This window comes from Lepisosteus platostomus, chromosome 12 (genome assembly GCF_059453375.1).
Source record: "Lepisosteus platostomus isolate fLepPlt1 chromosome 12, fLepPlt1.hap1, whole genome shotgun sequence".
NCBI lineage: Eukaryota > Metazoa > Chordata > Actinopteri > Semionotiformes > Lepisosteidae > Lepisosteus > Lepisosteus platostomus.
In genome coordinates, this window is record NC_142622.1 from 43,195,217 (window position 1) to 43,210,357 (window position 15,141).

The following is a 15,141-nucleotide window of genomic DNA, read 5'->3' on the forward strand; positions in this document are numbered from 1 at the left end:
ATTAGCAGTCTTTCCTGTTTCTGGGATTGTACCCGTTTGCTGGCAGGATGGTGAAGTGGCCATGAGGGCTGTTGTCTTGTCCCTTCTGGGCCCCGGTATCCTGTGATGGTTTCTGTCATGAGTGTTTTATCTGTCACGTGCCATGTGCTTCCAGGATAGGCTCTGGATCACCCCCACCAGGACCCCCTCCCACAGCTCGGTTATCCTTCAACAGCTCTTGCACTTTATCACATTAACGTTTTTTCATTATCTTCTGACTCGGAGCAGGGATCTGTTCTGAGCAGCTAGCGATGCGGAGAAGCCTGACGCTCTCTTCTGCAGATCCTCTGCAAATGTCGTCCCATGAGGCGTTAGGCTAGAGACTGGCATAGAGGCTCCAGTTGGCAGTTGAATTACACGTATTCAAAGAAGTGTTTACATCTTTGCTGATGTGAAGCCTGTCCTGCTTTGTTCTTCTGACGTGAATTGCACTGTTCGTATTGGATTTAAGGAGAGGCTGCACTACACACTTACCATTGAAGGAATAGTGTGCTGCTTACTTTTTGAAATGGCCTCTGCTCTTGCAGACTTATATGCATAAATGCGTTATGTAATGCATGCACTGCACACGCATGTTTGTCAGGGGAGCAGGAAGGCTTGCGGTGTGGTTTTGAATACTTTGGACAAGCTGGGTGTATGAAAGCTCCGGGGAGAGAGAGCGTGTTGAAGCTCTGGTGCTTTCTAGCCAAAAGGAGAGAGATGTCTGTCAAAGCTGAAACATTTTTATACTGTACGTTCACTAAAATCACACAGAATTGCATGCAGCTGCTAATTTAAAATTGAATGTCTGTTTTTTTTCTCCCTCAATCCAGTAAAGTAATCTTCACAAGTTGAAGGTTTTTGCTATCCCAGGGTGAATTAAAAAAAAAAGTTCATACTTACCCAAGGCTGTAGTGGTATTTTCTTTGAAAGTGCAGCACTGCTGTTTTGCTGAACATGTTTAATGAGGACACCTAGTGTGTGTGTAATACACGTACAAAACCCCCAGCAGGAGACTTCTGTGCTTGCCATTTCAACCTCCACAACTCTCGCTTTTTGTGAACTGAAAGCAGCATTTGTAGTTGAGATCACCCTGTTCATGGCTTCCTTTAAGTTTGTCCACTTAGCCTTTGCTTTTGTTTTTGACGTGTAGATGACCTGTGCCTTATTTAACCAATTTACACCTGCTTATATGTGGTCTCTCTCTCCCTCCCTCAGGTAAAGTCTGTAAAAACTGGATCAGTTTTCTGGACGATAGGCTGCTGTCTCTCCTACTTTTACATGGTAGGTTTTCAACACCTTTGGTATGATCCATTGCTTTTCTTGTGAAATCATAATGTGTAACTATTAACAAATTAAGATTTGATCATTGCATCAGAAGAATTGCGCATCTACTTCATTTAGTTTGATTTCTCTTTATTGTAAAATGTTGATTTTCGTCTGTTTGAGCAATTGACAAGACCTTGAGGTGAAGAGGCCCCTTGGTTTCTTATAAAGTAGTCAATGTGATATTCAGCTTTTTTTTTTTTAAAGAAAATGTAGCTTGTTCATTTTGTGCCACTAAATGTTGAGCATAATGGGGGCTGCACTGTGGCGCATCTGATAGTATTGATGCTTTACAGTGCTTGGGCTCTGGGTTCAATTCCTGGGGGTGTTTTCTGTGTGGAGTTTAAATGTTCCCCCTGTGTTCATATGGGTTTCGTCCAGCAGTCCAAAACCATACTTATAGGTTAATTGGCTTCTGGGAAAACTGCCCCTAGGTGTGAGCATGCCTGTGTGCCCTGCGATGGACTGGTGTCCTGCCCAGGGCGTACCCCGCCATGCTTTAGTTGCTTATGTGAGCTCTGGCTCCCCCTGCCACCCTCAGTTGGAAGAGGCAGCTAGAAAATGGCTGAATGGATGTTGGGCATAATATATTATGGGTCAATATATTGCAAAGCGCTTTCTTTCTGTCATTCCTTTTTTTCGTCATTTCTAATGTAAAATTTGAATGCTTGAAATCAAGTCGGCCAGAACAGCCATTTTCTAATTCGGGAGGGTGAGGGGGAAGTCCAGCATGTTGAAGACTGAAGCTCACTGGAATTAAAATGTACACGTATCTATTGACTAAGCAATTATTCAAGAATATTTCCTTCTGCAGGTATTTATTCCCAGTGAGCTCTTGTCACTTGGCTAGCTGGAGCAGGAAGTGCTGTGCACTCTCTTGTGTTCTCTCTTAACTGCGTGTTCATGCTGCCTGTGTCCCTTTCGCGCAGCAGTTGGGTGTAAGCAAGGGTGACTGGCTCGCTGCGCTGACTTATTCCTTTAGGTAATATAAGAGGCGTGAAGAGAGAATGAAGTGATTGGCTAACCTAGCTGTCTGGCCAGCGCCTGTGGAGTGAAGTGACGAGGGATTCAGGAACCATGCACTATTCCTGTTCAGATTTTGTAACCGTTTCAGCTTCTTATGTGTGGTTATTTTCTTTAGTCATCTTTTTTTTTTAAATGCTTCTGAAGCCCTATGAAGGTTTTAATGTGTGTGTATGTATATACCAGTTGTTTCGATTTGTCTAGTTGTCGGTGCACACGATTATGCCCGACTGGAAGAGTGAGATGAGTAGGGAAACAGTAAAGGCTAAAACCAGGAAAGTGAGTGTTCCTAATTTTGATGTTTCTGGTCCAAGCCGTGCGATCATTCAGATTGGATGCTTTTCAGAACTGTATTCTGTTGCTCCGGCAGGGGCAGCCTGGAGACCAGTGAGATTTTTAGACCTGTGTGTGAGAGAGAGGTAGAATCCCATACTGGTGCCCTGCTGTGACAGTGGGATGATGGATTAGTGCCCTGGAGCAGTGTCTTGTATTGGTTGCAGTCTGTCAGAAAGGCCAGGAAATTGCAGGGGTCAAGCCTTCTGATAAATGTTGGGTGGATTGATTTTACACATGGCCTCTTCAAAACTCTTTTTTAACATCTCACAGAAACTTCAATTGACAGCTCTTATTGCTCGATGTAAAAAAATAGGTGCTTAGGTGAAGGAATTTACTTTGCTGATAACTGACTCATGTACCTTAACTTTCCTCTTCTGATTTTCATCTTGAATATCTTTGTCAGGTTTCTGCTTGGGGAGGCTATGTATTCATCATCAACCTGATACCTCTGCATGTCTTTGTCTTGCTGCTAATGCAGAGATATAGTCGAAGAGTATATATAGGTAAGTTAAAACTTTATTTTTTATCGCGTGAGGATCTTAGGAAGCATTATTGTGCAGAGCTGCCTTGTTAGTGAGCTGTTTTGTGCTGAAAGAGCGTTTTGGCATTTACTTAGGCAAATGTGCTTATACTGAAGATGAGGAATGAAATCAATGGAAAGAGTGCTGAGGGGCTTCTATTATTGACGCTGTGGTTGTGTATTTTACACAGTTCTCTAGCGTTATGATGGCCATCTTGTTTTCCTCACTGTTCTGCAAAAGGTGTACACGTGTGCATTTCCACTCTTCCTCAGTACGTTATTCAAACGTGCCTTTTAAATGTTCTTTCATTCTCGCAAGTAAAAACACCGGTGGCTCGTTTCTGAAAGTCAAATACCGTGTGATACTGGGGGAACTTGCAGTTTTGTTACAGTGACGTAATTTTAAGGGTTTAGCATTGCTAGTTAAGTTCAGTTGAAAACATCCTTTCAATAAAGACCGCAAAGCTCTGATTATACTTTACATTAGAAATCTTGTCCACTGTCTCATTTGTCCAATAGACAGTTTGTCTACAGCAGGAATGCAGTTTAGATGCCCCCTACTTCTGACAGCAGCTTTTAACACCCAATGAGTTGATAAATTGTGAACAAACCCGCAATCAATTTAGAACAGTTGCACAGACAGGTGCTAATTGGAGCTTTCTTTCCAGTTTCTTCTAATAAAAATGTGGGGGGGGTGTACATTAAGTCCTTAGTTTTTAGCTTGTGATTTTGTAAATTTTACACTGTGAAAAAGAAATCTTTGAATTGACCATTGTGCTTTTTTGCTCCTTTAAGACCTGACCTACAGTGATTTTGCTCTGTCGGTTCAGGGTCTTGTATAAATGGGACTAATATGTCAGTAATAGATTGAATGTCTGCATCTGTGATAGACACTTGAGCTATGGAGGTCCAGTAGATGCTTATTATTCAACTGTGAAACCAGAAAACTTGCACAGATCTCTATGTTGTTAACAAAATGTGCAGCTTACCATACCCAGTCTTTCACCCTAGTCATTGTGAAAAGCTCAGCTCTTTGAATGCACATTTTGATAAAGGGGAATGACTTTGTAACAAGAATATCCCGTTATGTAAGAATGTTTTGTAATAGATAAGTATTTTAAATGGTAGCGCAGTTCCGTGAATGCCAGTAGTTAAAAGTACAGAATGGTTAATGCAGTTCATAGTTAATACTGTCGGGCACAGCCAGCAGGTGGAGCTGGTAGCTGTAATTTCTTATACCACGCTGAAAAAAATGCCTGTTATGCAGGGCATTTCTGTCCACCAAGATGTACTGTAGTAGCTGCAGTGCACTTACCCTTAGTTGCATAGTATACTGTGCCGCTGTCAGGCAGATTTCATGAACATCTCATTAAAATGCGCATAGTGAAGACTCGGCTCTTAAATTTCAAAGATTGTCATTTTACACTTACACCTTATTCTTATTCTCCTTTAAAGCATGCACCTTTTTTATTTTGAGTTAAATTTCTGAACTACGAGAGACACTTAGTTGCTCTTGAATGTAGATGAAGCCTGTAGATTGAGCCAAATACTCTCCACGGAATGAAGGCATGGTTTTTCTGTCATTTGTGCTGCCTGTTCTTCTTTTGTCTTGTGATCCGAGGAAGAACCTGTGTGTACCGTGTGTCCCGATGGTATTTTTGTTCAGACTTGCCTATGGCTGCTTTATTTTTGCACTGTCTGTTTTTCTGAAGTATTTCCTTGAATTCCTTAAAACAAGCTTTTTATAATTGAGTGCCAAGCTATTAATGGTCCCCAAATGTTTTATGCCGATGTGGATGTGTACAGATAGTTTCATAAAGGCTGTTGGCATTGGAGGTCAGTCTGTGCCAGTAGCTGCAATTCCAAACGCACACACCCCAAATAAGTTGTTTTAACGGAGTGGTGGCTCTGTGGCTCAGGATCTGCGCCTGTGGCTGGAAGGTTGCCGGTTCAAATCCCGCAGCCGGCAGAGGAATCCTACTCTGTTGGGCCCCTGAGCAAGGCCCTGAACCCCAACTGCTCCAGGGGCGCCGTACAATGGCAGACCCTGCGCTCTGACCCCAGGCTTCTCTCCCTGTCTGTGCGTCTCATGGAGAGTAAGCTGGGGTATGCGAAAAGATAATTCCTAATGCAAGAGATTGTAAAGGGTTAATAAAGTGATGTTATATTATTATAAAGCTGTCAAAAGAATTGGCAAAGCTGGCGTCTGGGGAGGGGTGACGGACCCACAGGTGTGACCTTGCCCGTTCCTGCTCATTTGTCATCAGCACTCTCCACGGCTGAATAGAAGATGGCACCCGTAGCAATGCAATTAGAGGCTCGAAGACATGGAAACCTGCTGGCTGCCCGCAGATATCCACCTGCGTCCGACACCCTGTAACCCCAATCTCGAAGTGTCATTGGGTTTGTCAGCCTGGAATAATGTTTCTGCCCGCCGAAATGAAATTACCTTTCTTCAGCAGGATGGCCGCTAGTTTCATGTTCCTATGACACGCTCACGCCTGACCCTGTTTTGAGACAGAGCTCCATGCAGTGTCGGGATGCGGAAGGATGATACTTGTCTCTTGCTGCTTTTTTTGTCCAGAATAAGTCTAGAATGACATTTTAAGGCAATACTATCTAATCTGTTTGTCACCACCCCGTTTGGTGGCATGGGGACTTTTTTGATATCATGTGTTAACGCACGTTACCCATCCTGCGAGTGAGACGCATTGTTCTTCATTGTGTGGCATGCATAAGGGAACAGTATCTACACCAGCGCTGGAAGAGTGATTTTGTGTGTCCAGTGTGCCAGTACAAAGCTCAAAATGTGCTCAGGGTTACCAGCACAAAGTGTAGCAAGAGCAAGAGAGTCAGGGGTAGTTGTAGGACCTTGTGAACCTTTTCCTCTGAGAGAGTGGTGTTAATTGTCTGGCATAATTTGCTGTTTTATTAATGTGGGTCCTATGTGACCCAGTGATTATGGAAAGCTGTAGGGCTGGTGTGCATCAGAATAACCATAAGCTACAAATTCCTAACTTGCTGTTGGTTTAGGTTCGATCAGGCCTTCATGCCCCTGGACCACACCTACACCATCTACCTCATTGTCATTTTATTTATTGCAGTCACTGTTTACACGTCTGCCTTGTTTACATTCGCGCTGTTTACTTGTACATTGTCTGCTGCCTGTTTGTATATTGTCTGCACTTTGTGTTTTACACTTTTTTTTAACAATTGAGAGACTTTCTGTCAGTAAGGATGCCATTGTACCAGGACATGTACCAGTTACATATGGCAATACAGCTCCCGTTCGATTGCTTCTTGTAAACGGTTGTTTTCCTTTGCCCGAACAGCGTACAGCACTTTCTACATCGTGGGGCTGGTGCTGTCCATGCAGATCCCCTTCGTGGGGTTCCAGCCTATACGGACGAGTGAGCACATGGCTGCAGCAGGTGTGTGTGATAAGACCGATCATTAATCCTCAGCCTTGCTTCATTCTGGAAGTACGCCTGCTTACCCAGTTAAATATTCACCTTACCTGTGATTGCAGTCTACAGCTGTGCTCCCTCTGCTTATCATTCATTTTTTCTTCCTGTTGTCGTTAAGCCCGTTAATTAACGTTTCCATTTTGACTTGAAATCGTACGGCGTGCTTGGGAAAATCTCTGCCAACTTGCGTTTTAAAATTTGTAGTGAAACAGCATCTGTCCTAATAAGCAGAAATGTTATTCTTGAGGCAGGCATCGCTTCAGGAATAACAATCCCTGCAGTCGGATCACAGCTGTATGAAAGTCTGCTTCGCTGTCAGCAAACTGCTCAGCCAGGCATGAAGGAAGAATAGAACGATCCTACCTGTAAGACACTCTGGTTCCAGCCATAATGAAATGTAACAGTTAGTGACAGGCATTCACAGCTAATGCTTTTTCAACCGATTTATAAATCTAGACCAAGATCGTGGAAGGCTGAAGATGTCTTTAAGAGGACCTCAGTTAATGGGTTTTTCACAGCTCTCTAATAATTATTGAGGCACAGAGCATATTCCTGTGTGTTTTAGGAAAACCTTTTTTTCCCCATATGGACTCGCCTGTTTTGATGTAATGTAGAGCTCATCTATGTGGGCTGTAACCACGTTAAACAGTCAGGCTTGAAGTAAGGAAGTGGTGTTCGACAGCTTTTGTTTTTACATGCAGGAAGCTCTTGCTGTTTTGGCACCTCAAAAACATTTTCCCCTTTGGCTTATATAATTAAGAGATTTCCAGTACATCAGCGTGAGCGTATATTCATTGGGGGAGCCAAGACGTATGTTATGGTGGGCCTCTGTCCCATAGAGGACAGCCATGTCCCACTCTTAAACTGCTACCTTTTGTTTCTTCATGCAGTGCTCCTCCTCTGTTTCCTCACACAGGTGTTTTTGCACTGCTGCAAGCCTATGCCTTCCTACAGTACCTGAAGGACCGGCTCACGAAGCAGGAGTTCCAGACCTTGTTTTTCCTGGGGGTTTCCCTGGCAGCTGGAGCGGTGTTCCTCACTGTCATTTATCTAACGTATACAGGCAGGTCTACATCTCTCGCGGTTCCCGGTGGGGGGGGAGAGAAGTGTCTGTTCACAAGGCCTTGTGAGCGGTCGTTGACATTAGTTGGGGAATGTCTCTGTTCGTGAAAGTGTGAGGGTGGCCTGGCAAAGCTTACAGTCAGGATTTTTACCGTGCGTAAATGGATGCCGTAATATGAGCTATTTAATCTTTTCAGTAATTACTTGCCGGGTTCTGCGTTTGTTATCCTGAATCTAAAAAGTTTGAAAACCTAGACAATTGAGGGAAGAAGTGAGCAGAACCTGATATTGCCGTGATGTCAGATTTACACTTGATAGCGTGCTCGCCTGAATTGAAAACCCCGTGTGTATATTCAGTAAACCAATTGTAAACTGCAGCAGTGTGATATGTCCTGATTTGTATAGAAGATTGTCTAAAAAAAAAAAAACTGTTAAATCTTTTAAGCCTGCAACTCCAGTTTTGCAGAATGATAGTCGCAAGTTAGTCTAGAGTTGGTCTTTGTCAGGCTGATTGAATACTTGCTTTCCGACTTGAGAAGTTAACACGTGCAGGGCACAGACATGCCTGGATGAATGGGGTTTTGCAGGACCGTGTGGCTGCAGTTGGCTTCACTTTTTTCTGTCTGTGTTCAGGGTACATCGCACCCTGGAGTGGCCGGTTCTATTCGCTGTGGGACACAGGGTAAGCTGGCTCTCCGTTCTCCCCTCTGACTCGGCACCTGTCCTTTCAGAGACATTGCCTGCGTTCGTGTGAAATGTGCATTTATCACATTCTCGGGTCCAACATGTGCACTCCCTTTGAGACGCAAAACATCTTCTTACAACCATCCTCTTTCGTCCTCTTTTGTTTCTGATTATAGGTAAAGTTTCCTCCTTTTGAGGCTTAGTTACTGTTATTGCATTTTCGTCTAGAAAAAATGAGGCATGTTCCATTACTGAAATACTTTGTGGCAGGTGTACATTTTTTTATAATTACATTAAAATTTATATGACCGTACCGTAAAAATGATGTGCAAAGCTGAAGCTGTACCACATTAAATATTTAAACTGTGGTGGTGTTTAATTATGCTGTTTTGAAAAATCTTCCTTAAACCCGTCTTCAGGATTTCATTTATAAAAGGTTTTTAATGTACAGTTTTGGTGTTTTGTCCTAGCTTAAATGCATTTAGCTTTCTCTAAGTTGTGGACCATTTTTGCACAGGAAGTTCAGATAATGCTTGAACTCATTTCAAGCAGCATGGGGAAAAGTGGTAGATGTGAGTAACTTGTGCAGAGCATTGTGCATCCGGCAGCAGTAAAGTTATTTACTCAGAACCTTTTCTAAGTAGAGGATTGGTCTTCAGTGATGAAATTGCCAGCAGAAATATGTCTTTGTTTGATGGAATAAAATAAGCAGTTACAAATAATTTGGATACATGAATGACTGAGGAAAGATGCAGAAATGTAGCTCATTGCACCCAGGGGCCAAGGATTCTCTGTGCATGAGCAGAGTCTACAGCACATTCAGTTGAATAAAAACATTTACCCTTGATCTGGAAAAATTATGATAAATCTTACATATAAAGTTATGTACCCCATGTATAATGTTTGTGGTTCATATTTTCTTTACAAAAATCTTTCATTGTAATTTTCCTCTTCAACAGAATTGCACCAGGTCTTATTATGCAGCATTCATCGTCCGGTGGGCAGATTTGATTTGCTTCACTGCGGTCTTTTAACGTTGGGCTTTCTGCAAGATGAACAGCCTTTCTCGTACTTTCATTTTACAGCTTCTCATTTGAGATTTTCGCGTTTGACACAAATCATCCTATTATTGTTCAGGGGACAGGTGACTAGATAGCTGTGAGCTCACAAGACCTCTTTGTCAATAACAATGAAATATTCAAATGAAAGTGCAAATCTGTCTAATACTTTCGTTTTTAAAGGAAGCTTTTCACTGCAGTCAAAATTCTTTGATTTATGAAAAAGAGAAGGCTTTCACAATTTTTTTTTTTGCATTCCTCAGACCGCTCAGTGGTGCCAGCTTCCACTTTATTCCATTATCTTTTTTTCTGGTGGTTGTCTGTCTTATCAGTGGACTTAAAATGAAACACCCCCAAGTAGCTTTCCATCCCAAGGATCCCATCTAGTTTTGATACTCAGGCATGTTGCTTAAAAGCACTTTCTCCTCGTGATTGATGTTCTTTTATTTCAGGTATGCCAAGATCCATATCCCAATCATCGCGTCTGTGTCCGAACATCAGCCTACCACCTGGGTTTCCTTCTTTTTTGACCTGCACATCTTAGTTTGCACGTTCCCAGCCGGTCTCTGGTTCTGTATAAAGAACATCAACGACGAGAGGGTGTTTGGTAAGAGCTCCGCAGTGTCTGAACATGCTGTTTTATGATGATCTTTGTGATTTTGTGCTGTGCGTTCTTAAAAAAAAAAAACATCTTGTCATGACCAAGCCCCTGCCAAGAGAAGACATCGGTTAAGGAAGCTGTTCTGAATTCGTGAATGAAACTCGAGGGAAAAACCCTTTTCAAACAAGATCAGATGTGTTCATTGAAGTGAAATAGCCATTCCACCCGACAAACAAATCAGGCTGTTGTGGCAGGGTGTCATTTACCTTCTCTGCTTCAATAAAGACCGCGGTTGGGGTTCCTTGCCGGCCAGGTCCGAGTGTTGGCGGGGGGGTCCGCGGCGGTGCTGACTGTCCCGTCCTCTGCCCCCCCGCAGTGGCCCTGTACGCCATCAGCGCCGTGTACTTCGCGGGCGTGATGGTGCGGCTGATGCTCACGCTGACGCCCGTGGTGTGCATGCTGTCCGCCGTCGCCTTCTCCAACGTCTTCGAGCACTACCTGGGCGACGACCTGAAGAGGGAGAGCCCGCCCGCCGAGGACAGCAGCGACGAGGACGACAAGCGGAGCGCCGGCAACCTGTACGACAAGGTGGGAACCGGGGTGCGCGGGCGAGCTCCTGATCTGGTCCTCTGTGGGGGCGGGGAGGAAGAAGAGGGCTTCGGTGCCGGAGGTGTTATGCTGCAGTTGAGTGGACGTTTCGTTCAGGGGAGGGGGGGGGAGGGAAACTGTTTTTTTCTGATGTGTTGACCAACGTTTCATTAAGCTTTGATGGGCTGATCACACCAAACCCCAGTGTGACCATTTTCCACACGGCACGTTTTACGTCATGTGTATTTTTCACAGAATATTTAGCGACACTTCAAGAAATAATATTGTGCAGTCCTAAAATCTTCGGTTTTACTTTGAGAGGTGTTCAAGAAGTGCTTCTAAGTCCTTTTTTTAGATTTTGTTCTGGGCTTGTGAAAGTTTTAAGAGTTTAATTCATTTGGTGCAGTAACAGCGTTCCTTTCTGGGATAGTTATGCAGGCAGGCTACTCAAGAGGTAGCGCGTTGTCCTCTGCATTTTTCAAAGTCACCCTTGCTACGGCAGAAGTGTGGGACTATTTGGGAATTAAAATGCTGATGGGAGAGCTGCACCTGCCTTGAAGATTGTCACCAAAACACTAGCACAGACCAAGCAGAAGTGTTCTTCAGGTGTTAACATTCATCAGAGAAAAGCCTGATCTGTTCTTGTGTGATTTTAACATGAATGCGTGTGTTCTTTGTTGCACTTGCAGCATTCTCTCCTGACAACAGAAAATCTTTTTTCTTCGTGAATGTGTAGTACTTTGTAAAATAGGGTTTTACTCCCCTCGGCCCTGGGTTCGATTCTGAGCTGGATGGCAATTCGGGCTGAAGTTCGTACGTTTCCTGTTTTCTCCCTTTTATGAATCGCGATCAAAACCTGCCGAGGACCAGTCATACCGGTGGTGCAGCTCTCCCTGCCGCGGGTTGGGCGAGAGCTGGGGTTCGGGGGATCCGCTCACTGTGGGCTCTCTCGGCAGGCCGGCAAGGTGCGCAAGCACGTGTCGGAGCAGGAGAAGGCGGAGGAGGGGCTGGGACCCAACATCAAGAGCATCGTCACCATGCTCATGCTGATGCTGCTCATGATGTTCGCTGTCCACTGCACCTGGGTGACCAGCAATGCCTACTCCAGCCCCAGCGTGGTCCTGGCCTCTTACAACCACGATGGGTACGTGTGGATGACTCCCTGCAGCAGGCATTGCCCTCCGTTCCTGGGTCTATGGTTTTATTCATTATGTTCCTGGCTGTGCAGATAACTGTGGTAGCACTTAAGAATAAGAGACATGCTGTGCAGGTGTTTTTCTCCTGCGTTATTCAGAGACGTCATGGTGCTTGGCGAGGGTTAGTCAAGGCCTAATTACATTCCTGATTAGTGGGACATTAAATGTGCGGGATAAGTAATTACTTGACAAAATGTAGCAAGTCCAGCGTTTGTGAAGTGCTAGTATATCATTCATAACAATTGCTTGGCTTACAGGTGTCCCGTGTCCTCAAGTGTTATCATGTTGTATCAGTATTTTTTAATGATATTGTTCAATTGATGTGGGGGTATGCAGTTCTAATTAGTGCTGCGATACTGTAATGGTCTCTATATCCAGAGTTCTTTTCGGTATCAGTGGATGTATTTTGTAACCAGACTCCTTGATAATGCAGTCAATTTCTTGTGGCTTAGGAAAATTTGATTCTGCTTCTGACGAAATGTACCTTTGTTCCATCAATGACCTGTGTTTTTCTTGAAAAGTTTCTAAATTCTTAATTGAAAGTGTCTTTTGAAGGAGCTCTGTAGGAAGGGAATTGAAGGACATGGTAATCAGCTTGGGGCCAGGCATCTGTTACTTTTCACTCCAGGAGTGATGACCATGATGCGGATCTTTTCAGCAGTCTCCAGTCATTGTGGAAACCAGGAACACATCAGAGTAGCAGTTTGGTGTCCAGAAAAGCAAGATGTTTGGCCCATTCATCTTGCATCTGTTGAAGTTTGACTACTTGCCCAGTCTTCAGTAGCTGATTTTTTTTTTGTTGCTCTGCTACAGCTGCGAGCATCTGACATATAAAAGCTGATTAAAAAAGCAGCAGGATATGAAGATGGTTTATAGCTGAAATGCTTCATTTCCCTGATTGCAAATGAATACTGGCCCCTCTTAAAACATCTTGGCGTGCTCCTGCACGTTGCTTAAAAAGCAAAGTGGGCTTGAAACCTAAAAGTAATGTGGAGCATTTTTAGGAAGTAGTTATGGTACTGCCACACGCAGTACCAAATGCTTTGATTTAACAAATATCTGGATTTGACTGTGGTTAACACTTTATATGTGTTGGTTATTTATATCCTAGGTAGTTTGGGCCTTAGTGTGCTGCCCTATACCTAAAAGTGGCAGGGGCTTTCCGTAGAAGTGAAAACATACAGTATGTAGACTCTAAATTCCGTCTCCTTTCAGCACCCGAAACATTTTGGATGACTTCAGAGAAGCGTATTACTGGTTGCGACAGAACACGGATGAACATGCGAGAGTGATGTCCTGGTGGGATTATGGGTACCAGATAGCGGGAATGGCCAACAGGACCACACTAGTAGACAACAACACTTGGAACAACAGTCACATAGCCCTGGTAAGCTGGAGCGGTCCGTTAAAGCACAGCTGGTCACTACCACTGTGTTGAGCACACTGGGCTTGATCGGCGACATAAACTGGAAGAAAAATAATTTTCAGATCTTTTTAGCTGGTTACTAAAGAGACAAAGACTTTTTTTTATAGTATACGCGTTCAGAAAGGTCAATAGTCCCTCATTCAAGCATGGTGTGACTAAGGTATTTTTTACATTAGTGTATTCTAAATATAGTCTAGTGTTTTAATAAGGTGGCATTATACATAGTGTCTTGAAGCAAGAATCTGTGCAGTCGAAGCCGTCAGTCACTCTGGGCATTGGTTGGGGTTATTCAGACAGTTGTTTGTAGGCCTTCAGCCAGTGACGTTTTGGGGACTAAGTTTGTGATTGTGGGGAGCAGTGATTGTGGAAACGCATGCATCGTGTGGGTCTTCCCCCCCAGGTGGGCAAAGCCATGTCTTCCAACGAGAGTGCAGCCTATGGGATCATGCAGAGCCTGGACGTGGACTATGTGCTGATCATCTTCGGTGGGGTGATTGGGTACTCGGGGGACGATATCAACAAGTTTCTGTGGATGGTGAGGATAGCGGAAGGAGAGCACCCCAAGGACATCAGGGTGAGAGCCGTTTCCCATGTTGGAGCTCCATTTGAAAGACACTCATATTTTGGTGGCTGTTGAGATCAATGTAATCCAACTGGCCTGTTTAATGATCATTCTTACAATAGCACTGTGTATTCTCTTTTGTGCTGTTTATCAGTTGCTGGATTTTAGAAGTAGCTAAATGGGCACAGCATGAATTAACTCTGGATTTGGATCGTTGGTGTTCATGGGGTTTCAGAAGCACACCCTCCAAACTCTGGCGTAATTCAGTTTTTTGGTACTGGAGCTGCAATGAGCACGTTGCTTTTTAAGTTTTGTCAGTGTTCTGTTTGAAATCTTAGTGTTTCGTACCATAATGACCCCGGCCACACAAGTAGCTGGATAACTTGTCCAATTCATCGTAATTTTGTTCATCTTGCACCACCTTACACTCACACCTGTTCCTTCTGTTGATACTCCTTGCTCTGGATGAGGGGATCTGCAAAACAAATCTAGTATAAAACCCAGTATAAAACTTATTAAAAGGATGTTTAAAGCTGTGATTGCGTGTTTAAAGAACAGTCAAATAACAAAGTGTTTTTCCTTTTCTGTGCCAGGAAAGCGACTATTTCACGCCGCAGGGCGAGTTCCGGGTCGATAAGGCAGGATCCCCGACTCTCCTGAACTGCCTGATGTACAAGATGTCCTATTACAGGTTTGGAGAGATGCAGGTGAGCAGTAAGAGAACGAACGGAGACGGAATTCATTGCATAATTTATGAGCTGCGCGAGGAAGTGTGGTTCTGAGACAGTCCCCGGGTGCTTACGTTTTGAAAAGATTTTGCTTCTGGGTTTGGGTCCTCTTTTGTATTCTGCTCAGCCAGGAATACGAAACGCTTCTACATTTGCATGCGCAGTAACCTTGCGACCTGCTGCTTCCGCTGGGACCTCCCTGCTCTCGCTCGGCCTGCCCTGCCCTGGGCAGTGGTATTTAAGTGATATTTAAAGGAGCCCCTAGAAAGGTTTTTGACACTGTTCTCCCTCTTAAGTCCTTCTCTTCAAATGTGCGGTTTGCATTTTCCAAAGGACAGGGGGGAACGGCTTTCACCTGCTAGTGTGGAAGCCCTGTCGGCACGATTGTGAACTTTAAAGTATAAGACGTTGTTAGCCATGTCTGAAAGGACAGGTCGGCGTGTTTCAGTTTGGTTTCACGGGGGGGATAAATTAAGCGCTAAGCTTTTTTTTTTAAGTCGCTAATGAGCAAAGGTAGGTAACGGGTCGTCGAGAGCTTTGCACACC

General features: G+C 44.0%; 1 protein-coding gene across 1 annotated transcript in view; it reads left to right on the forward strand.

Moving 5' to 3' along the window:
- The window catches only part of stt3b (STT3 oligosaccharyltransferase complex catalytic subunit B), a 61,360-nt gene that overhangs the window by 42,999 nt on the left and 3,220 nt on the right, over positions 1-15,141 (forward strand). The window contains exons 4-14 of the mRNA XM_088602090.1: positions 1,237-1,302; positions 3,107-3,206; positions 6,556-6,654; positions 7,607-7,753; positions 8,386-8,434; positions 9,947-10,101; positions 10,472-10,683; positions 11,640-11,827; positions 13,095-13,266; positions 13,706-13,879; positions 14,461-14,574. Coding sequence (XP_088458216.1) covers positions 1,237-1,302; positions 3,107-3,206; positions 6,556-6,654; positions 7,607-7,753; positions 8,386-8,434; positions 9,947-10,101; positions 10,472-10,683; positions 11,640-11,827; positions 13,095-13,266; positions 13,706-13,879; positions 14,461-14,574 — 1,476 coding nt within the window. The remainder of the gene's footprint in view (positions 1-1,236; positions 1,303-3,106; positions 3,207-6,555; positions 6,655-7,606; positions 7,754-8,385; positions 8,435-9,946; positions 10,102-10,471; positions 10,684-11,639; positions 11,828-13,094; positions 13,267-13,705; positions 13,880-14,460; positions 14,575-15,141) is intronic.